This window comes from Ranitomeya imitator, chromosome 3, assembly GCF_032444005.1.
Source record: "Ranitomeya imitator isolate aRanImi1 chromosome 3, aRanImi1.pri, whole genome shotgun sequence".
In the NCBI taxonomy this organism is placed as follows: Eukaryota; Metazoa; Chordata; class Amphibia; order Anura; family Dendrobatidae; genus Ranitomeya; species Ranitomeya imitator.
Genome location: NC_091284.1, coordinates 524,541,364 through 524,565,639, shown reverse-complemented (window position 1 = coordinate 524,565,639; position 24,276 = coordinate 524,541,364). Strand labels below are relative to the sequence as shown.

Sequence of the window (24,276 nt, the reverse complement as noted above, 5' to 3'; positions counted from 1 at the left end):
CAAGAGGCCCCCTAAGAAGAACTGAAAAGGAGCACCAAATACTCACCTAACATCCCACGCCGTCGTACTAACCTTAAAAACATGGAAGATATTAGACGTCCTTGGAGCTGGTGGACGTCCTCGTCTCCTCCGACCGACAGGCTCTGGAAGGCGAGTGGGTGGGGGACGGAGCCAGGACCGGACATCTGAGCACGCTTGTGTGCTAGGATCATGGTCCTGGTGAGGGATCTATGAGGATACGGGGTGGCAGTACACGCCGTACTCATAGTCCGTATTGTGGGACTACAGGTGTGACTGCTCACCCTGTATCCCTCCGGAAAACCTGAAAAGGAACGACGCACATTGAGGTAGATAAGGGTCTAATGAAAGACCCGTGTCCACCTCCTACTGACACTAAGCTAAACTGAAGAGTATAATGCCAGTCGGTGGGGTGTACACTGCAGAGGAGCTAACTTTTTTATTTGCATAGTGTCAGCCTCCTAGTGGCAGCAGCATACACCCATGGTTCCTGTGTCCACCAATGAGAGGCGATAAAGAAACACAGTGACCAGCGCACACACACACACACGGTATCCGGCACTGTCAGTTTTTCACTGACAAGGGCAACCTTTATTTTGCACACAAGAAATAGACTATACACGGATGGTGTATAAGGGTGGCAGATCTAGAACGGATCCTTCATGCCAATGAAAAACAGACAGTTTTTTTTATTTTTGCAGGAAAAATACCCACTCTGTGTGAATAAGGTCTTGATCAATACTAAAGCAAGTCTCATACATTTGTTGTTTTTGCCATAGACAAAATATAAGCAATTAAAATATGAGCCCCATATATTTCTAGGTAGTTTTAAATGACGTGCAGTTGTGAGAGACGTTAGGAATCTCTCTTTAGATCGTGAGATATATTACAATCACTCAGGGGAGAATATGAAAAAAATTGTTGGTTTCCCTTACCAACGACTTGACATGCGTCTGGACTGACAGATTGTTCCGGCACAGGTTTGCTAGAAGGCCAAGAGTTGGCATTGTCAGATCATCCTCAGGGGACTGACTAGAACACATTATTATAAAAAAGCCACTTTACATTCACATACACACTATATTATATATACATGCTTATTTCTTACAGGAATACTACAAAACGACAGCAGCTTACACAAATATTATCTGCATTGTACAATTCACTTTGCTTCAGAATTAATGCATTCTTTAGAGAAAGTATTCTATAAAAAGGCAAAAAAAAAAAACAACACAGGCTTTATCCGGACAGGATCTCCACCCCTGACCAGACTTTCACACCACAGTGAAGAACAAGAACAAGATGTTCCTTTCTACCAGCACACTTGTCAGTCACCATTAGATTTTGTGCATGAGAGTCTGCCTCAAGCTAAGCCAGACAATATTAGACAACACTGAGGGCCGACTGGCAGATTTCCCATTTTTATTGTTCAGAGAATGTAATAGAATAAAACTAAAACAAACAACAACAACAACAAAAACACACAACACAAATTGTGAGCTCACATCAGACTCAGATTCTCTCATTTCAACCCATTCCGGGGTAGTTGGGTCCAATTTTCATCAGTGTATCAGTTATTACCATCAGAGTTTCATCAGTTAGTTTTAAAGAGCTGATGGCTCTGCTCAACCCTGGTCCAGAATCCAGGTCTTTAGGCCGTGGGTAGGAGCTGAGCGAATTTCCTTATCCACCGGGATCACAGGCTCAGCTTATGATTAGCTGGGGTGGCGAGATGTCAGTTGTGCACCACAGAAATCACATCACCCCAGGCTGACGAATAAAAAGCCGTGCCAGGGAATACAGATGCTCAGGAAATTCGTGAGGCTCCTGTCCAGGTCCAGAGAGCTCTGACCTGGACTGTGGACTGAGGTTGTGCAAAATGATCCGCTCATCTCTAGGTATTTTCGCTATTGCTAAAGAAAAAAAATCTGAAAAGCATCATTCCAGTGATTTATTGTTTTTTTTTTTATTGCAGTACTGGTATGGTGCTACTAATTTAAAAATCGCTGGCCTTCACATTATAATAACCAGCTACCATCTTCAGCTCCTCCCTCTGCCACTCCGCGATCTTGTGACTGCAACTTTAGACTGACCCGAAGACAGAGGTAACGGTCACAAGCTCTCAATGTAAATCTATGAGAGCAACAACGAAGCTCTCATAGACTTGCATTGAAACATGATCACTAGCTTGCTCCGGCAGGTCACAAACTGCTGGACACAGACCTTAGCGGGTGAATAACACAGAACGCGGTTGATAAGTAGAAGACTAGTGGCACCTTTCCAGCACTGCAATAAAAAACAAAAAAACAAACACCACATGGACGGTATTCCATGAGCTTTCTGTGTGTGTATATATGTGTATGTGCATGTGCGCGCGTGTGTGTGAGTATATATATATATATATATATATATATATATATATATATATATATATATATATATATATATATATATATATATATATATATATATATATATATATATATATATATATATATATATATATATATATACATATACATACACAGTGGGGCAAAAAAGTATTTAGTCAGTCAGCAATAGTGCAAGTTCCACCACTTAAAAAGATGAGAGGCGTCTGTAATTTACATCATAGGTAGACCTCAACAATGGGAGACAAACTGAGAAAAAAAAATCCAGAAAATCACATTGTCTGTTTTTTTTTATCATTTTTTTGCATATTATGGTGGAAAATAAGTATTTGGTCAGAAACAAACAATCAAGATTTCTGGCTCTCACAGACCTGTAACTTCTTCTTTAACCCCTTTACCCCCAAGGGTGGTTTGCACGTTAATGACCAGGCCAATTTTTACAATTCTGACCACTGTCCCTTTATGAGGTTATAACTCCGAAACGCTTCAACGGATCCTGGTGATTCTGACATTGTTTTCTCGTGACATATTGTACTTCATGATAGTGGTAAAATTTATTTGATAGTACCTGCGTTTATTTGTGAAAAAAAACGGAAATTTGGCGAAAATTTTGAAAATTTCGCAATTTTCAAACTTTGAATTTTTATGCAATTAAATCACAGAGATATGTCACACAAAATACTTAATAAGTAACATTTCCCACATGTCTCCTTTACATCAGCATAATTTTGGAACCAATTTTTTTTTTTGTTAGGGAGTTATAAGGGTTAAAAGTTGACCAGCAATTTCTCATTTTTACAACACCATTTTTTTTTAGGGACCACGTCTCATTTGAAGTCATTTTGAGGGGTCTATATGATAGAAAATGCCCAAGTGTGACACCATTCTAAAAACTGCACCCCTCAAGGTGCTCAAAACCACATTCAAGAAGTTTATTAACCCTTCAGGTGTTTAATAGGAATTTTTGGAATGTTTAAATAAAAATGAACATTTAACTTTTTTACACAAAAAATTTACTTCAGCTCCAATTTGTTTTATTTTACCAAGGGTAACAGGAGAAATTGGACCCAAAAAGTTGTTGTCCAATTTGTCCTGAGTACGCTGATACCCCATATGTGGCAGTAAACCACTGTTTGGGCGCATGGGAGAGCTCGGAAGGGAAGGAGCGCTATTTGACTTTTCAATGCAAAATTGACAGGAATTGAGATGGGACGCCATGTTGCGTTTGGAGAGCCACTGATGTGCCTAAACATTGAAACCCCCCACAAGTGACACCATTTTGGAAAGTAGACCCCCTAAGGAACTTATCTGGATGTGTGGTGATCACTTTGACCCACCAAGTGCTTCACAGAAGTTTATAATGCAGAACCGTAAAAATAAAAAATCATATTTTTTCACAAAAATTATATTTTTGCCCCCAATTTTTTATTTTTCCAAGGGTAAGAGAAGAAATTGGACCTCAAAAGTTGTTGTCCAATTTGTCCTGAGTACGCTGATACCCCATATGTGGCAGTAAACCACTGTTTGGGCGCATGGGAGAGCTCGGAAGGGAAGGAGCGCAGTTTGACTTTTCAATGCAAAATTGACAGAAATTGAGATGGGACGCCATGTTGCGTTTGGAGAGCCACTGATGTGCCTAAACATTGAAACCCCCCACAAGTGACACCATTTTGGAAAGTAGACCCCCTAAGGAACTTATCTAGAGGTGTGGTGAGCACTTTGACCCACCAAGTGCTTCACAGAAGTTTATAATGCAGAACCGTAAAAATAAAAAATCATATTTTTTCACAAAAATTATATTTTTGCCCCCAATTTTTTATTTTTCCAAGGGTAAGAGAAGAAATTGGACCTCAAAAGTTGTTGTCCAATTTGTCCTGAGTACGCTGATACCCCATATGTGGCAGTAAACCACTGTTTGGGCGCATGGGAGAGCTCGGAAGGGAAGGAGCGCAGTTTGACTTTTCAATGCAAAATTGACAGAAATTGAGATGGGACGCCATGTTGCGTTTGGAGAGCCACTGATGTGCCTAAACATTGAAACCCCCCACAAGTGACACCATTTTGGAAAGTAGACCCCCTAAGGAACTTATCTAGAGGTGTGGTGAGCACTTTGACCCACCAAGTGCTTCACAGAAGTTTATAATGCAGAACCGTAAAAATAAAAAATCATATTTTTTCACAAAAATTATATTTTTGCCCCCAATTTTTTATTTTTCCAAGGGTAAGAGAAGAAATTGGACCTCAAAAGTTGTTGTCCAATTTGTCCCGAGTACGCTGATACCCCATATGTGGCAGTAAACCACTGTTTGGGCGCATGGGAGAGCTCGGAAGGGAAGGAGCGCCGTTTGACTTTTCAATGCAAAATTGACAGGAATTGAGATGGGACGCCATGTTGCGTTTGGAGAGCCACTGATGTGCCTAAACATTGAAACCCCCCACAAGTGACACCATTTTGGAAAGTAGACCCCCTAAGGAACTTATCTGGATGTGTGGTGAGCACTTTGACCCACCAAGGGCTTCACAGAAGTTTATAATGCAGAGCCATAAAAATAAAACAAAATTTTTTTCCCACAAAAATTATTTTTTAGCCCCCAGTTTTGTATTTTCCCTAGGGTAACAGGAGAAATTGGACCCCAAAAGTTGTTGTCCAATTTGTCCTGAGTACGCTGATACCCCATATGTGGGGGGGAACCACTGTTTGGGCGCATGGGAGGGTTCGGAAGGGAAGGAGCGCCATTTGGAATGCAGACTTAGATGGAATGGTCTGCAGGCGTCACATTGCGTTTGCAGAGCCCCTAATGTACCTAAACAGTAGAAACCCCCCACAAGTGACACCATTTTGGAAAGTAGACCCCCTAAGGAACTCATCTTGATGTGTTGTGAGAGCTTTGAACCCCCAAGTATTTCACTACAGTTTATAACGCAGAGCCATGCAAATAAAAAATATTTTTTTTCCACAAAAATTATATTTTAGCCCCCAGTTTTGTATTTTTCCAAGGTTAGCAGGAGAAATTGGACCCTAAATGTTGTTGTCCAATTTGTCCTGAGTACGCTGATACCCGATATGTGGGGGGGAACCACCGTTTGGGCGCATGGGAGGGCTCGGAAGGGAAGGAGCATCATTTGGAATGCAGACTTAGATGGAATGGTCTGCAGGCGTCACATTGCGTTTGCAGAGCCCCTAATGTACCTAAACAGTAGAAACCCCCCACAAGTGACCCCATATTGGAAACTAGACCCCTCAATGAACTCATCTAGATGTGTTGTGAGAACTTTGAACCCCCAAGTGTTTCACTACAGTTTATAACGCAGAGCCATGAAAATAAAAAATCTTTTTGTTTTCCCACAAAAATTATTTTTTAGCCCCCAGTTTTGTATTTTCCCAAGGGTAACAGGAGAAATTGGTCCACAAAAGTTGTTGTCCAATTTGTCCTGAATACGCTGATACCCCATATGTTGGGGTAAACCCCTGTTTGGGCACACAGGAGAGCTCGGAAGGGAAGGAGCACTGTTTTACTTTTTCAACGCAGAATTGGCTGGAATTGAGATCGGACGCCATGTCGTGTTTGGAGAGCCCCTGATGTGCCGAAACAGTGGAAACCCCCCAATTATAACTGAAACCCTAATCTAAACACACCCCTAACCCTAATTCCAACGGTAACCCTAACCACACCTCTAACCCTGACACACCCCTAACCCTAATCCCAACCCTATTCCCAACTGTAAATGTAATCTAAACCCTAACCCTAACTTTAGCCCCAACCCTAACTGTAGCCCCAACCCTAGCCCTAACCCTAGCCCTAACCCTAGCCCTAACCCTAGCCCTAACCCTAGCCCTAACCCTAGCCCTAACCCTAACCCTAGCCCTAACGGGAAAATGGAAATAAATACATTTTTTTTTATTTTTCCCTAACTAAGGGGGTGATGAAGGGGGGGTTTGATTTACTTTTATAGCGAGTTTTTTAGCGGATTTTTATGATTGGCAGCCGTCACACACTGAAAGACCCTTTTTATTGCAAAAAATATTTTTTGCAATACCACATTTTGAGAGCTATAATTTTTCCATATTTTGGTCCACAGAGTCATGTGAGGTCTTGTTTTTTGCGGGACGAGTTGACGTTTTTATTGAAAACATTTTTGGGCACGTGACATTTTTTTATCGCTTTTTATTCCGATTTTTGTGAGGAAGAATGACCAAAAGCCAGCTATTCATGAATTTCTATTGGGGGAGGCGTTTATACCGTTCCGCGTTTGGTAAAATTGATAAATCAGTTTTATTCTTCGGGTCAGTACGATTACAGCGATACCTCATTTATATCATTTTTTTATGGTTTGGTGCTTTTATACGATAAAAACTATTTTACAGAAAAAATAATTATTTTTGCATCGCTTTATTCTCAGGACTATAACTTTATTTTTTTGCTGATGATGCTGTATGGCGGCTCTTTTTTTGCGGGACAATATGACGCTTTCAGCGGTACCATGGTTATTTATATCTGTCCTTTTGATCGCGTGTTATTCCACTTTTTGTTCGGCGGTATGATAATAAAGCGTTGTTTTTTGCCTCGTTTTTTTTTTTTTTCTTACGGTGTTTACTGAAGGGGTTAACTAGTGGGACAGTTTTATAGGTCGGGTCGTTACGGACGCGGCGATACTAAATATGTGTACTTTTATTGGTTTTTTTTTTTTATTTAGATGAAGAAATGTATTTATGGGAATAATATATTTTTTTTTTTTTCATTATTTTGGAATATTTTTTTTACACATTTGGAAAAATTTTTTTTTACTTTTTTACTTTGTCCCAGGGGGGGACATCACAGATCAGTGATCTGACAGTTTGCACAGCACTCTGTCAGATCACTGATCTGACATGCAGCGCTGCAGGCTTCACAGTGCCTGCTCTAAGCAGGCTCTGTGAAGCCACCTCCCTCCCTGCAGGACCCGGATCCGCGGCCATCTTGGATCCGGGGCTCGAGCAGGGAGGGAGGTGAGGAGACCCTCGCAGCAACGCGATCACATCGCGTTGCTGCGGGGGGCTCAGGGAAGCCCGCAGGGAGCCCCCTCCCTGCGCGGTGCTTCCCTGCACCGCCGGCACATCGCGATCATCTTTGATCGCGGTGTGCCAGGGGTTAATGTGCCGGGGGCGGTCCGTGACCGCTCCTGGCACATAGTGCCGGATGTCAGCTGCGATAAGCAGCTGACACCCGGCCGCGATCGGCCGCGCTCCCCCCGTGAGCGCGGCCGATCGGCTATGACGTACTATCCCGTCCAGGGTCAGATAAGCCCAGGGCACCTCGATGGGATAGTACGTCTAAGGTCACAGAGGGGTTAAGAGTCTCCTCTTTCCTCCACTCATTACCTGTAGTAATGGCACCTGTTTAAACTTGTTATCAGTATAAAAAGACACCTGTGCACACCCTCAAACAGGCTGACTCCAAACTCCACTATGGTGAAGACCAAAGAGCTGTCAAAGGACACCAGAAACAAAATTGTAGCCCTGCACCAGGCTGGGAAGACTGAATCTGCAATAGCCAACCAGCTTGGAGTGAAGAAATCAACAGTGGGAGCAATAATTAGAAAATGGAAGACATACAAGACCACTGATAATCTCCCTCGATCTGGGGCTCCACGCAAAATCCCACCCCGTGGGGTCAGAATGATCACAAGAACGGTGAGCAAAAATCCCAGAACCACGCGGGGGGGACCTAGTGAATGAACTGCAGAGAGCTGGGACCAATGTAACAAGGCCTACCATAAGTAACACACTACGCCACCATGGACTCAGATTCTGCAGTGCCAGACGTGTCCCACTGCTTAAGCCAGTACATGTCCGGGCCCGTCTGAAGTTTGCTAGAGAGCATTTGGATGATCCAGAGGAGTTTTGGGAGAATGTCCTATGGTCTGATGAAACCAAACTGGAACTGTTTGGTAGAAACACAACTTGTCGTGTTTAGAGGAAAAAGAATACTGAGTTGCATCCATCAAACACCATACCTACTGTAAAGCATGGTGGTGGAAACATCATGCTTTGGGGCTGTTTCTCTGCAAAGGGGCCAGGACGACTGATCCGGGTACATGAAAGAATGAATGGGGCCATGTATCGTGAGATTTTGAGTGCAAACTTCCTTCCATCAGCAAGGGCATTGAAGATGAAACGTGGCTGGGTCTTTCAACATGACAATGATCCAAAGCACACCGCCAGGGCAACGAAGGAGTGGCTTCGTAAGAAGCATTTCAAGGTCCTGGAGTGGCCTAGCCAGTCTCCAGATCTCAACCCTATAGAAAACCTTTGGAGGGAGTTGAAAGTCCGTGTTGCCAAGCGAAAAGCCAAAAACATCACTGCTCTAGAGGAGATCTGCATGGAGGAATGGGCCAACATACCAACAACAGTGTGTGGCAACCTTGTGAAGACTTACAGAAAACGTTTGACCTCTGTCATTGCCAACAAAGGATATATTACAAAGTATTGAGATGAAATTTTGTTTCTGACCAAATACTTATTTTCCACCATAATATGCAAATAAATTGTTAAAAAAACAGACAATGTGATTTTCTGGACTTTTTTTTCTCTGTTTGTCTCCCATAGTTGAGGTCTACCTATGATGTAAATTACAGACGCCTCTCATCTTTTTAAGTGGTGGAACTTGCACTATTGCTGACTGACTAAATACTTTTTTGCCCCACTGTGTGTGTGTGTGTGTGTGTGTGTGTGTGTGTGTGTGTGTGTGTGTGTGTGTATATATATATATGTGTATATATATATATATATATATATATATATATATATATATATATATATATATATATATATATATATATATATATATATATATATATATATATATATATATTCTAGTATAAGCCGAGATGTTCAGCCCATTTTTTTGGGCTGAAAGTCCCCCTCTCGGCTTATACTCGAGTCATACCCGGGGGTCGGCATGGGAGGGGGAGCGGGAGCTGTGTAATTATACTTACCTGCTCCCGGCGCGGTTCCTGCTACTTCCAGCGCTGCATCTTCTTCCTGTATTGAGCGGTCACATCGCACGGCTCATATACAGTAATGAATATGCGGCTCCACCCCCCATAGAGGTGGAGCCGCATATTGATTACTGTATATGAGCGGTAACGCTGTCCGCTCAATACAGGAAGAAGATGCAGCGCCGGGGAAGAAGCAGGGACGCAGCGCCAGGACCCGGTAAGTATATGGGGAGGGGGAGCGCTGCGCTGAGCGATAGTCACCTGCTCCTCGGTCCGGGTGTCTCTCTGTCTTCAGCAGTGATGCTCAGGTCAGAGGGCGCGGTGACGTAGTCAGTGCGCACCCTCTGCTGAACGTCAGTGCCGAAGACAGAGCCGCACGAGGAGCAGGTGACAGTGCCGGGGTCCTGAGCGAAGACAGGCAAGTATGTGATTTTTTTTTTTTTTTTTTTATTATGGCAGCCACAGCATATGGGGCAAGTAGCTGTGCAGAGCATCTTATGGGGCCATACTTGTGCAGCATTATAAGGGGCAAGTAGCTGTGCAGAGCATCTTATGGGGCCATACTTGTGCAGCATTATATGGGGCAAGTAGCTGTGCAGAGCATCTTATGGGGCCATACTTGTGCAGCACTATATGGGGCAAGTAGCTGTGCAGAGCATCTTAAGGGGCCATACTTGTGCAGCATTATAAGGGGCATGTGACTTTGCGGAGCATCTGTATGGGGCCATAACGCTTGTGCAGCACTATATGGGGCAAGTGGCTGTACGGAGCACTATAATGGGGCCATAACACTTGTGCAGCACTATATAGGGCAAATACAGTGGGGCAAAAAAGTATTTAGTCAGTCAGCAATAGTGCAAGTTCCACCACTTAAAAAGATGAGAGGCGTCTGTAATTTACATCATAGGTAGACCTCAACTATGGGAGACAAACTGAGAAAAAAAAATCCAGAAAATCACATTGTCTGTTTTTTTAACATTTTATTTGCATATTGTGGTGGAAAATAAGTATTTGGTCAGAAACAAAATTTCATCTCAATACTTTGTAATATATCCTTTGTTGGCAATGACAGAGGTCAAACGTTTTCTGTAAGTCTTCACAAGGTTGCCACACACTGTTGTTGGTATGTTGGCCCATTCCTCCATGCAGATCTCCTCTAGAGCAGTGATGTTTTTTGCTTTTCGCTTGGCAACACGGACTTTCAACTCCCTCCAAAGGTTTTCTATAGGGTTGAGATCTGGAGACTGGCTAGGCCACTCCAGGACCTTGAAATGCTTCTTACGAAGCCACTCCTTCGTTGCCCTGGCGGTGTGCTTTGGATCATTGTCATGTTGAAAGACCCAGCCACGTTTCATCTTCAATGCCCTTGCTGATGGAAGGAGGTTTGCACTCAAAATCTCACGATACATGGCCCCATTCGTTCTTTCATGTACCCGGATCAGTCGTCCTGGCCCCTTTGCAGAGAAACAGCCCCAAAGCATGATGTTTCCACCACCATGCTTTACAGTAGGTATGGTGTTTGATGGATGCAACTCAGTATTCTTTTTCCTCCAAACACGACAAGTTGTGTTTCTACCAAACAGTTCCAGTTTGGTTTCATCAGACCATAGGACATTCTCCCAAAACTCCTCTGGATCATCCAAATGCTCTGTGGCAAACTTCAGATGGGCCCGGACATGTACTGGCTTAAGCAGTGGGACACGTCTGGCACTGCAGGATCTGAGTCCATGGTGGCGTAGTGTGTTACTTATGGTAGGCCTTGTTACATTGGTCCCAGCTCTCTGCAGTTCATTCACTAGGTCCCCCCGCGTGGTTCTGGGATTTTTGCTCACCGTTCTTGTGATCATTCTGACCCCATGGGGTGGGATTTTGCATGGAGCCCCAGATCGAGGGAGATTATCAGTGGTCTTGTATGTCTTCCATTTTCTAATTATTGCTCCCACTGTTGATTTCTTCACTCCAAGCTGGTTGGCTATTGCAGATTCAGTCTTCCCAGCCTGGTGCAGGGCTACAATTTTGTTTCTGGTGTCCTTTGACAGCTCTTTGGTCTTCACCATAGTGGAGTTTGGAGTCAGACTGTTTGAGGGTGTGCACAGGTGTCTTTTTATACTGATAACAAGTTTAAACAGGTGCCATTACTACAGGTAATGAGTGGAGGAAAGAGGAGACTCTTAAAGAAGAAGTTACAGGTCTGTGAGAGCCAGAAATCTTGATTGTTTGTTTCTGACCAAATACTTATTTTCCACCATAATATGCAAAAAAAATGATAAAAAAACAGACAATGTGATTTTCTGTTTTTTTTTTTCTCAGTTTGTCTCCCATAGTTGAGGTCTACCTATGATGTAAATTACAGACGCCTCTCATCTTTTTAAGTGGTGGAACTTGCACTATTGCTGACTGACTAAATACTTTTTTGCCCCACTGTATCTCTATGGAGCATCTTATGGGGCCCTTATTACCCTTTATGGAGCATTATATGGGACATATTTTAATATGGAGCATCTAATGGGGCCCATCAAACTGTATGGAGCATTATATGGGGCTCCTGATTCAATATGGATATTCAAAAACACTTAACCTACTGATGTCTCAATTAATTTTACTTTTATTGGTATCTATTTTTGCTTTTGACATTTACCGGTAGCCGCTGCATTTTCCACCCTAGGCTTATACTCGAGTCATTAAGATTTCCCAGTTTTTTGTGGCAAAATTCAAGACCACAGACAGAACACATATGTGAAAATTAGACGTCAGCATGAGGACTACATGTGCTAACATTTTATTGTGCATCATATCACTGCCCGGAAGAGATGCAAAGAAACAGGTCTGGCTGCACACCATACAACATCACAACAATATAATATGTCCAAATGACATTAAATAGTTAACAACAATATGGTTACTTACATTCTGTTCATCAAAAATGAAATCAATTCCTCTATATTGACACTTGCATGCAAAACTCTGATATTGTAGGTTAATCTTTGCAAAAGCTGAATGCTCTAATAACAAAATAAACACATTATTTGCATTGGAGTTTTTTTTTAAAAAGTAAAAAAAAATACATACAAGAAATCATTGAGATGTCACGGAGTGCAGTCGGATTTACGCGGACACAGACAATGGAGAAATTAGGTTCTCGGTACCCGTGATCCGATTCTCTCAAGCCATAGAATCGGATCACAGTAAGCCGACAGTCTGATCAGGGTTTGAGCCGCTTGTCATTACCATAATCAGCCCGATTCTCTCAGAGGAGAGAACCATTGCTAGTGTGAGCGAGCACTTAGAGGAATTGGATAGAATATAGGCCTTATGTTACTAACCAGGCAAACAGAATATTCATGAATATTAGCTCACCAAGTTATATGCCGATACATTTGTGGCTTCGCACACAGCATATTGGGAGCAGTTTTTATAGTGCATTTTTCATGGAGTTTTTTTTCCCCAGGAGTGGATTAAAAATGAATGATGGGAAATACAATTCATTAATTGTATTAGTGGTTTTCTTTAAAAAAAAATAAAAAAAATCTAAACTGCTATTTACTGTAAATTCAATAACAAAATTTTTAAGACAATAAAATCCAGGAAATGATCAGCATAAAAGCTCAGCTGTCACGTGACATTAAAGGGAACCTGTCAGCAGGATTGTGCACAGTAACCTCATTCATTGAGGGATCAGCATCCTTGTACTTGATAATCCTGCAGTGTAAAATTACCTTAAAGGGAATCTGTCAGCAGGTTTTTGCTACCGCATATGAAAGAGTAAGGCTATGTGCACACGTAGGAAAAATGGTGCAGAATTTTCTGCACAAAATCCGCATCTCCTGGCACAATCCGCAGCTGCGGATTTGCCGCAGTTTTTATGCGGAATTGATGCGGATTTTGTGCGAATTTTGTGCGGATTTTCTGCGTTTTTTGCCACTGCGGATTTTTATCATGGAGGGGTGCAGAAACGCTGCAGATCCGCACAAAAGAAGTGACATCCACATCTTTGAAATCTGCAGCAACTCCGCACGGATTTTTCCGCACAGCTTTTTTTTTTTTTATCCCATTGATTTACATTCTACTGTACATCACAGTGAGGATCTGCAGCGTTTCAGCGCGGAAAAATCTGCTGCGGATCCGCAGCAAATCTGCATCGTGTGCACATAGCCTAACACTACGCTCACAACGTTGCCGTTTTTTAATGCAAATTTTCAGCCACGTTTTACAGTACCAGTCTGAGATTTCAGAAGTCTCATGCACACAGCTTGTTTTTTGTCCTCAGTATTTTATGAAAATACCATGGTTTCTACAAAATGCACCATGTCACTTTTTTATACACTAATCTTTATCAGCATGCACAAGAGACAAATGTACCCTGACAAATACGCAGGAAAAAAAAAAAAAGCACCAAAAATGTAACAAAAACTAAGCAAAACCTGTTTTTTTGAGGCAAGTTTCTTAGTGTCAAGAGTGCAGGTTTGCATGCAGAAATAAAATGCATCAAAAACGCCACATGTGAACATAGCCTAATGTAGGAAGCAGGGTGGATAAAAATCAATGTTTTTTTTTTGTTTAAAAAAAAAAAAAATATATCGGATTTTTTTTTATTTAAATCGGATTTTTTTCAATAAACTGCTTTTTGAGGAAAATATTTTACCATCCAAAGGTTCTTCCATCATGAGATAAAGCTGAGTTGTTTAACTCAGTAGAATAAAGGCTGTATATGTGTAACATTCACAATGCCATGCTCTTCCAGAGGTTTCTGTTGGATTAGTGGGCAGTTTCTCTCTTATATTATCACAGACGCTCGCTTTACTTACGCAGTTCTCAAAACTGAATTTGACTCCGCAGAGGTCCCAGCCTCTTCTTCACGGCAAAAATGTTACAACATGAACAGAGTTGAGAAAAAGACCTTAATCCTATTGTTCTACAAACCTATGAATACAGAATCAACCCCTTCAGTGCCAAGTCCAAGAAGTTAGACAATATGTTTCTGATTGTTTGGAGTGGAATAGATCTGCACAACACAAGAAGAATGTGAATCTAAGTGTGAGGAGGAGGAAGGGCAAGCAGACAAGAAAATGAAAGTGAAACTTTGAGCACAATACTGCAGCATAGCCACAGACAGACAAGTCTGGATCTGTTTGTGTGTACGATCTGAGGTTTATTATATTCTTTCCTTATAATGGCAGCAGGCCGTAAAAGAGACCCAGTTTGGGAATATTTTAATGAAGCTCCTTCGCCTATCAGTAAGGCAGGCATGCGTGCAAAATGCAAACGATGCAACAAAGAGATGCAAGGCCTGGTGGCGCGAATGAGGCAACATCATGAGAAGTGCAGTGATGAAGACTCATCTTCTCATGATGTTGCCTCATTCGCGCCACCAGGCCTTGCATCTCTTTGTTGCATCGTTTGCATTTTGCACGCATGCCTGCCTTACTGATAGGCGAAGGAGCTTCATTAAAATATTCCCAAACTGGGTCTCTTTTACGGCCTGCTGCCATTATAAGGAAAGAATGTAATAAACCTCAGATCGTACACACAAACAGATCCAGACTTGTCTGTCTGTGGCTATGCTGCAGTATTGTGCTCAAAGTTTCACTTTCATTTTCTTGTCTGCTTGCCCTTCCTCCTCCTCACACTTAGATTCACATTCTTCTTGTGTTGTGCAGATCTATTCCACTCCAAACAATCAGAAACATATTGACTATCTTCTTGGACTTGGCACTGAAGGGGTTGATTCTGTATTCATAGGTTTGTAGAACAATAGGATTAAGGTCTTTTTCTCAACTCTGTTCATGTTGTAACATTTTTGCCGTGAAGAAGAGGCTGGGACCTCTGCGGAGTCAAATTCAGTTAGGTAGAAACTTTGATTTAAATCACTGATTTAAATCGAGCCTTACTGACTAGTGATTTAAATAGTGATTTAAATCAGTTAGATTTAAATCAAATCCACCCTGGTAGGAAGAGAGACCCAGAATCCAATAATCTATCACTTAAGGTACCTTCACACTGAGCAACTTTAGAACGATAGCGATCCGTGACGTTGCAGCGTCCTGGATAGCGATATCGTTGTGTTTGACACGCAGCAGCGATCAGGATTCTGCTGTGACATCGCTGGTCGGACCTAGAAGGCAAGAACTTTATTTCGTCGCTGGATCACCCGCTGACATCGCTGAATCGGCGTGTGTGAAACCGATCCAGCGATGTGTTCACTGGTAACCAGGGTAAACATCGGGTTACTAAGCGCAGGGCCGCGCTTAGTAACCCGATGTTTACCCTGGTTACCATTGTAAATGTAAAAAAAAAAAATAAACATTACATACTTACATTCCGGTGTCTGTCGTGTCCCTCGCCGTCAGCTTCCCTGCACTGTGTCAGCGCCGCTGGCCGTAAAGCAGAGCACAGCAGTGACAACACCGCTCTGCTTTACGGCTGGCGCTGACACAGTGCAGGGAAGCTGACGCCGGGGGACGCGACAGACACCGGAATGTAAGTATGTAGTGTTTGTTTTTTTTTACATTGGTAACCAAGGTAAACATAGGGTTACTAAGCGCGGCCCTGCGCTTAGTAACCCGATGTTTACCCTGGTTACCCGGGGACTTCGGCATCGTTGGTCGCTGGAGAGCTGTCTGTGTGACAGCTCTCCAGTGACCACACAACGACTAAACAGCGACGCTGCAGCGATCGGCATCGTTGTCTATATCGCTGCAGTGTCGCTTAATGCGACGGTACCTTTAGTTTAATAATTATGACACAATCACATCTCTTAGGTGTAGAATGCAGAAGAGCTTAGAAACCCAAGCCTGCACACACCAGGTATGTACATCGTCAGTGGTCTGCTTATCACAGTAGGGGCGGAGTTGGACTAGCAGTTGTGTGCACATCAGTCCTGGCAAAGAATCTCACTGTGATAAAGCATTCCAGATAAGTAAACAACAGCACACAGCTTGATAAGCAACACAATGTTGAACTAAAAAATATTTAGAATTGAGAGTCCTCAGTGGTTGATACCTTTTAATGGCTAACAGAAAAGATGGTAACAAATTGCAAGCTTTCGAGACTACACAGGTCTCTTCATCAGGCAAAGACTAAAAAATTCTGAAGAATCACATAATTATGCACAACATAGCACAGAAAAAAAAAAAGTGAGACACTTAATGTGGTGTACCTAATTATTTGTACTAAATGTCCAACTGGGGGTCTGTATGTGGGGGAGACAGGGCAGAAACTGAGAACAAGGATGAATTCTCACCGTCACACAATCAGAGAAAAAAAACAATGGATCTACCTGTGGCAATACATTTTTGTCTCCCAAATCATAACATTATGGACATGAAATTACTTGTGTTAAAAGGTAGCTTCAAATCGCAGAGAGACAGAAGAGTCTGGTAATATAAACTGATGACGACCTTTAACAGTCTCAGTGGAGGAATGAATGTGTCGCATGGATTTAGGTCTTTTTACATCAACTAAGGAACTTGCCCCTCAGACCGTGTGGGGTCATCACAACAGAACCAGACCCCAATCAGAGGACAATAAGACAATCCTTATCTAAGAACTGGTCCAATATTTATGGACATAACTGTTTATCACTCATGGTAATTCTGCTTCATGTCACCTGTCTTATCCATGGTTTTTTATTTTTCTGTGCTATGTTGTGCATAAATATGTGATTCTTCAAAATTTCTTTTAGGCTATGTGCACCTGTTCAGGATTTCTTGCAGAAATTTCCTGAGCAAAACAGGACATTTTCTGCAATAAATCCGCATGCATTTTTCTTGCTTTTTTTGTTGATTTTTCCGGAGGTTCCCAATGCATTAATATAGTGGGAAATCCGCTAAAAATCCGCAAAATTAATGAACATACTGCGTCTTTTACCGCAATGCGAAAAAAACGCATCATGTGCACAAAAATTACAGAATGCATTCTACATGATGGGATGCATAATGTATGCGTTTTTAAAGCGAAAACATGTGAAAAAAACGTGAAAAATCTGCAACGTGTGCACACAGCCTAAGGTTTGGTTCACATTGCGTCAAGGCAGTCCGTCAGACGGACTACATTACACCGCAGCATGAACGCGGTGTAATGTAGTCCGTTACGGCCGCCATTGACTACAATGTCGGACGCATCGCTAGCGCGCGCCCACAATGGGCGTGCACTAGGGATGTGCCGTCATTAAGTGACGGACCCGGAGACGCAGGCTGCAGCGTTTCTGGGTCCGTCACTGCTAGCGCAGATAGAGCAGCTGCTAGCTCTATCTGCGCTAGCGCCATTGAACGCTGGCACTTGCGCTAGCAGCAGCCCGTTAGCGTATGTGCTGAACGGGCTGCTGCTAGCGCAGTGTGAACTTAGCCTTAGTCTTTGCCTGATGAAGAGACCTGTGTAGTCTCGAAAGCTTGCAATTTGTTACCATCTTTTCAGTTAGCCATTAAAAAGGTATCAACCACTGAGGACTCTCAATTCTAAATATTTTTCTATCTACTGGCTAACACGGTACCAAGATATATATCTTTCCTGTATCATAATGTTGAACTCAGTTTTTTCTGAGCTCATGCTTTTCTCAGATTACATACCAAAAACCTGCTGAGATTCCCTTCACAGGGAATCTATCAGCAGGAATTCATGCCCAGATCCCCAAAATATTTACATATGCATGTAAATCTATCAAAGACAGGTCCAGTAATAGATTCACATGGCCAGTCCATTTCTGTTTCTGAGGAATCAAGTGTTTAAATTGATATGTAAATGAGGCTGAAGGACTATTTGCAGATCTGAAGCCTCTGTCACTTCAGCTCTATTCCACACCCAGCACTGTTTCCTCTTAACTGATGGCTTCATTATCTGGGTGGGGAATACGGCTGGAGGAACAGAGGCTTCAGACGGAAAATAGCTATTAGCCTCATTTACGTACTTATAAGTTCAAACGCTGATATCTCCATAATGGAGGAACTGACTGACCATGTAAGGGTATTGCTGACATTGTCTTTAATAGAGATCCATGTTCTTATAAAGTGTTTGGGCGAGTGAAATCCTGTTAATAGATTCCCTTTAAAACATGTGGCAGAATGGTCTTTAAGAGAAATGCATCTAAATGCAGAAACTTGTCTGTCATCCAAACTCAGGAGTTTAACAATTTATTAAACAAGACTTTCTAAAGCTGAAATACAGTTTAAGACTCACAAACACTGTATTCACAAACCTGTAATAGAACAGGGTCATTGAGGATGGCGCTGTATCTATGGACCACTCCAGCCAGCACACTGGTGACATTGTACGTAGTATGAAGAGTTTCTTTGGTGTGAATGTCTGATGCTATATAAACACAGCAAAGAAATATTAGAGAACCATTTGGGATAGAACATCCAGGCTAAACTTACACTTGGGACAATATCATGACAAATTAAAGGGTTACGTGTCTTCATCAGGTCTATATGGTTGCTCCATTGGTTACATTATTGACCATTAATACATTATTGACTATTCACAGGCTCCACATTGTCTTCTAGAAGTAATACTTCCAGGGGAATATACCTCAATAATACAGCTGGTGATGGCGCATGCTACAGCCAGCCATGTCTTGAGATTGCGATAACATTGCTTTAATTGTGTCGATAAGACATCTGAATTCTCCTACTTTGCTCAATAAGACATCTCAGCTGTCCTACCTATTCAGCCATCAGCTATAATGTGTGGGGGCATCTGACGGCTAGTATACAATTCCTTTGCACCATTACTGCATGGGAAATACATTACATCTACAAATAAGCTCTCAAAACCATACAGAACATTTCACTTCTTTTTGACAAGGCTTATCTTCTACCTAGAGCCATAATTTATTTTCTGTCCACATAGCCGTGTGAGGGCTTGTTTTCTTTTCAAGGGACGTGTTGTACTTTTCTCATGTGACGTACTGTAAAGCAGGAAAAAAATTCCAACTGTGAAAAAAGTGTAATTCCACAACTGTTTTTTTATTTAACATGCTCACAGTATGCAGTATGATTGCTGAAATACCAAAGATGAAAGGTTTTTTTTTATTTTTAAGTGGTGAAAAAAAAAATTCAGAAATGTGTAAAAACAAATTTGCTTCTGTCACCCTTTTCCGAGACCTGTAACATTTTCATTGTTTAGTCTATGGAGCTGTGTGAGGGCTTATTTTGTGTGTCCTGATCTGACGTTTCTATTGATACAACTTTGGAGTAGTTATGATGTTTTGATTGTCCTTATATGGTCTGAAAAACTAATTCTGGCGTTTAGACACGGCGGAATGGAATGATGCATCCCGGTCAGCGTGCTGCAAATACTGCGGCCAAGAGACTGACAGCTGCATTTAACAGGTTTAAGACTAGGTTCACATTGCATTAGGGCAATCCGCTTAGCGCATAGCGCTACGGACTGCGCTAACGCAATGTCCCAAAAGGGATCGAGTTTGCCAATCCCGCTAGCGCAGATGCCCGATCTGCGCTAGCGAGGAACGGACCGCGAACGCTGCAAGCAGCGCTCGAGGTCCGTCACTCAAATGATGGCACATCGCTAGCGCACGCCCAATGTGGGCGTGCGCTAGCGATGCGTTCGCCATTACAAGCAATGGCGGCGTTAACCGACTACATTACACCGCGTTATGCCGCGGTGTAACGTAGTCCGTTAAACGGGTTCACATAACGCAATGTGAACCTAGCCTAAGGCCGCAGATGGAGCCTCACTCCACGCACGACTGTTATATCACAGCCATCATCTGCCAGAAAAGGTGCGGGCTCAGTTTGCGAGTCCACATCAAAGTCAGGTAACTGGGATATGACATAAGTGTACATTGTATATGTCGGTAAGGGGTGTAAGGCCAGGTTCATATTGCGTCAATGGCAATGTGCTGACGGCATCCGTTACATAGCGGCATTAACGCTACGTAACAGATGTGTTCGCGCACCCATTGACTGCCATTATGTTGCGCATCGCTAACGCATGTCATAATCGGCATGCGTTAGCGATGTGCCGTCATTCTGTGACGGCCCCTCGGACGCAGTCTGCAGCGTTCAGAGGTCCGTCACCGCTAGTGCAGATGGAGCATCTGCGCTAGCGCGATCGCATAAACGCGATCTTTAAAAGGCACTAGCGTTGCGTTAAACGGACTGCACTAACGCACTATGAACCTGGCCTAAGGAGCACACCAGCTCGCCCACTTTCACCTCAGAAGGTGGCGTCAAGTGTGCAGATGTCAGCTGCAGGAATCGTGCTCCTGGCCCATTTCCTCAGAATAAGGCTAGGTTCACATTGCGTTAGTGGGTGTCCGCTAACGGAATCTAGCAAAATTGTCGCAATTAACGCTATGTAACGGATCCGTTAGCGCACCCATTGACTGCAATGTGCTAACGCATCGCTAACATATGCCTTGCAGCGTTCAGGGTCCGTTCTTCGCTAGCGCAGATCGGGCATCTGCGCTAGCGGGATTGCCGAACGCAATCCCTTTTTGGGCATGGCGTTAGCGCAATCCTTTAGCGTATCCGCTAAACGGATTGCACTAACGCAATGTGAACCTAGACTAAGACAGATGCCCGACACCTGACGCTTGCACGTCTCTGACTACAACAGGTAAGGATAAAACGTGACCCCATCACATGACCATAGCCGGCACGCACCGCCCTAACAAGGGGTCACACACATTAGCCTGAAAAGTAAAATACAAGAACGACCTCTGCGACCCCCGACCAGTCACATGACTGCGGTGGGCGAGCACAGTGACGCCACCATGGCTGCTGTGTGGAGGGGCACGGGGTCTCCTACCCAGACTCGTCAGCAGCTGCACGGTCTTCAGGGTGACGGCGGGGCTGGTGCTGGGGTCCTCCATCAGCTCCACCAGGCTGCTCACACACTCGCCGGGCAACACGTGGCTGGACACGAACAGCTTGTTCAGCTTTAGCCCCAGGATGGCCTGTGAGACGGAGAAGCGTTATAGTGAGGGCCGCGGGGACACAGACGTCCTCCCCGGCCACTGTACCTCCAGCTGCCGCTGTAGCGCCGCGCCATTGGCCTCGTTCTTACAGCCCCTGTACTGCGCCACCGCCAGGAGAAGGCTCTTCATGCAGGACAGCGGCTCCATGGCGGCCGCTTGCACCGGGCCGGGAAACAACACTCGGATCGCTCCAACCTGATTTTCGCGCCCTAAACTTTCATGTTACTTTAGGACGGGGCGTGACGTCAGCTACGGAAGCCGGCAAGGGACAAAAGAGCTGAGAAGGCGCATGAGCGTCACCGCCGCACGGTGGGGTCCTCTACTGGGACTCCATGGCAACCTTTCACACACTCCTCCTCTCTATCGTGTTATTATTGCGATATACGTGCTGTTGGAGGGATGTGTAGAAGATTCAGTTCTGAAGGAAATATGTAAAGACTTTTACGCCCCCAAAATGTTCTTGCATTTATCAGGGGCGACTCCCAGGCGCAGGGCCGGATTTAAGAGGTGGGTGGCCCGGGGCCCATTTTAGAGGGAGGCCCATTTTTCAAGATATTGCACTATGTAATGAAAAACACAAAATGAAACGAACGCAAGTTTATTGCCAAAAATCATTTACGCAGAGTAATTCAGGTAAAGTCGTTCATTTTTTACAATCCGGGCACTTTCCCTGATTTTCGTGCTGCAAAATCACGAATGATTCACGCAGTATATCTGACACGATGCTCATGACAATGTCAAAACAATGAAGGTCACCGCGCTCCCCTATATATAATAAGATATGTGAAAAGTAAAAGAAGGCCGCTTCTACATGAATCTAGAGGCTAAGGTGTAGAAAGTGCCGCAGCTAAATGCGTGAGACAATAAATAATCTGCTTATATCATCAGCTTATTAAATACTGCCAGGTAGTACAACCTGTCCTGTCAGGGCCCTGACGAAGAAGGTCCAGTGACCTTCGAAACGCGTTGGCAAATTGGCCCTGTTCAGTATCCGTCCCCTACTCCACGCTTCTAAGGCCATGGTCACACGTTCCTGATTTCCCTGCTGTTTTTTCTGCACTAAAAACCGCAGCTCTTGGCAGAAAACGCAGGTGCGTTTTTTGGTGCGTTTTTGGTGCATTTTTTGATGCGGTTTTTAGTGCGTTTTTTTATGCAGTTTTCTCTGCAGAGTCTGTGTGTTTTCTAGAAAGTTTTTTTAGGGTTCAAATGGCTGAAAATACCCTACCCCTAACCCTAGTTCTAACTGTAGTGGGGGGAAGAAAAAAAAAATTATTTATTTTATTATTGTTACTACATATGGGGGTGATAAAGGGGGGGGGGTCATTTACTTTTTTATTTTGATCACTGTGATGTTATCGCAGTGATCAAAATGTGCCTGGAACGAATCTGCCGGCCGGCAGATTCGGCGGGCGCACTGCGCATGCGCCCGCCATTTTGGAAGATGGCGGCGCCCAGTGAGAAGACGGACGGACGGACACCGGGAGGCCCGGTAAGTATAAGGAGGGGAGATGAGGGCACGGGGGGGTGGCGTCGGAGCACGGGGGGTGGCATCGGAGCATGGGGGGGTGGGATTGGAGCACGGGGGGACAGCCACACTCCGCCCACGCACTTCCTGCTGCAGCGGTTCTGCACCACAAACCGCAGAAAACCCGCAGATATTTTTTTCGTCTGCGGGTTTTACTGCGGGTTTGACCCTCACAATGGAGGTCAATGGGTGCAGAACCGCTGCAGTTCCGCACAAAGAAGTGACATGGTCCTTCTTTTTTACCACAGCTATTCAGCGCGGCTTTTTTAGTGAATTTCCGCATCATGTGCACAGTGGTTCCTGTTTTCCATAGGGTACATTGTACTGTACCCTGCATGGAAAACAGCTGCAGACCCGCAGCGGCAAAATCGCGGCGTAAAACCGCATTGTGTGAACATGGCCTAACTCTAGGTGACGTCACCCAGACCACGCCCCCCTCACACTCTGCTACAGTCTAGCAGCGCCTTCGGCCAAGGCACGCCGCCTGGCTTTTCCGGCGCATGCAGCAGTTTCAGTCCCACCAGGGAGGACGCTCCCCAGACTTATACTCACTTTGCATCGCTCAACCTCTGAACTACACTCACGAAGGAACCAGCTTATTGTCCGCTCTGCCAACATTGTATGATACAACTGGGACACAGCATTGGCATCACAACGATGCTATACTAGTAAGTGTTTTTCTCCCTTCAGAACAGGTTGCACTACCTGGCAGTATTTAATAAGCTGATTATCTAATAAGCAGATTATTGTCTCACGCATTTAACTGCGGCACTTTCTACACCTTAGCCTCTAGATTCATGTAGAAGCGGCCTTCTTTTACTTCTCACATATCTTATTATATATAGGGGAGCGCGGTCACCTTCATTGTTATTTCGCTTGCCTCTCTTTACACTGACAGACTGAGCGCAGCAGCTGTCTAGGCACCTGCAGCTGTACCTATATTACATTCTACTTTTTCCGCTTTTGGGGAGCGCCAGTGTGATTCATAGTATTCAAATTTACAAGTCGTTCCTGCTTCGTGGATGTCCTTAATCGGTTTTCAACTAATTTGAGTTTTGAGAAGGAACGCTCACCACTGCAGTTTGTTACCATTGAAATTAGATCTATCCTTATAGCTATCTCAATATTTGCTGTATATATCAGAGGCTGTTGCGGTGCTGGCTGTATATAGAATAGAGGCTGAGGGGCTGTATAAAGTGTATACACAGCACTATACTGTAAACAGGTCCACACTATATACTTATGGAGCACCCCCAGACACAGGGCCGCGGTGTACTCGGTACCGGTCTTCTCTGTCTTGGTACTGGGGTTGTCACGGTGGCTGGACCTGGTCTGTGACCCTGCTAAGGGGCGTCCAATGAAAGAGTGATGTAGTTTGTCAAGGGTTCGTAACGCCACCTGTGGCATTCGGTCAGGATGACCGACGCTGC

The 24,276-nt window shown here is 43.8% G+C and overlaps 1 protein-coding gene across 1 annotated transcript in view; it reads right to left on the bottom strand.

The window, feature by feature from the left end:
* Positions 1 to 21,554, bottom strand: part of CIP2A (cellular inhibitor of PP2A) — a 152,341-nt gene extending 130,787 nt beyond the window's left edge. The window contains exons 1-5 of the mRNA XM_069757758.1: positions 21,367 to 21,554; positions 21,153 to 21,300; positions 18,577 to 18,689; positions 12,294 to 12,388; positions 954 to 1,050 (exon numbers count right to left, since the gene is read on the bottom strand). Of these exons, the coding sequence (XP_069613859.1) occupies positions 954 to 1,050; positions 12,294 to 12,388; positions 18,577 to 18,689; positions 21,153 to 21,300; positions 21,367 to 21,468 (555 nt within the window). The 5' untranslated portion in view covers positions 21,469 to 21,554. The remainder of the gene's footprint in view (positions 1 to 953; positions 1,051 to 12,293; positions 12,389 to 18,576; positions 18,690 to 21,152; positions 21,301 to 21,366) is intronic.
* Between the last annotated feature and the right edge of the window lie 2,722 nt (positions 21,555 to 24,276).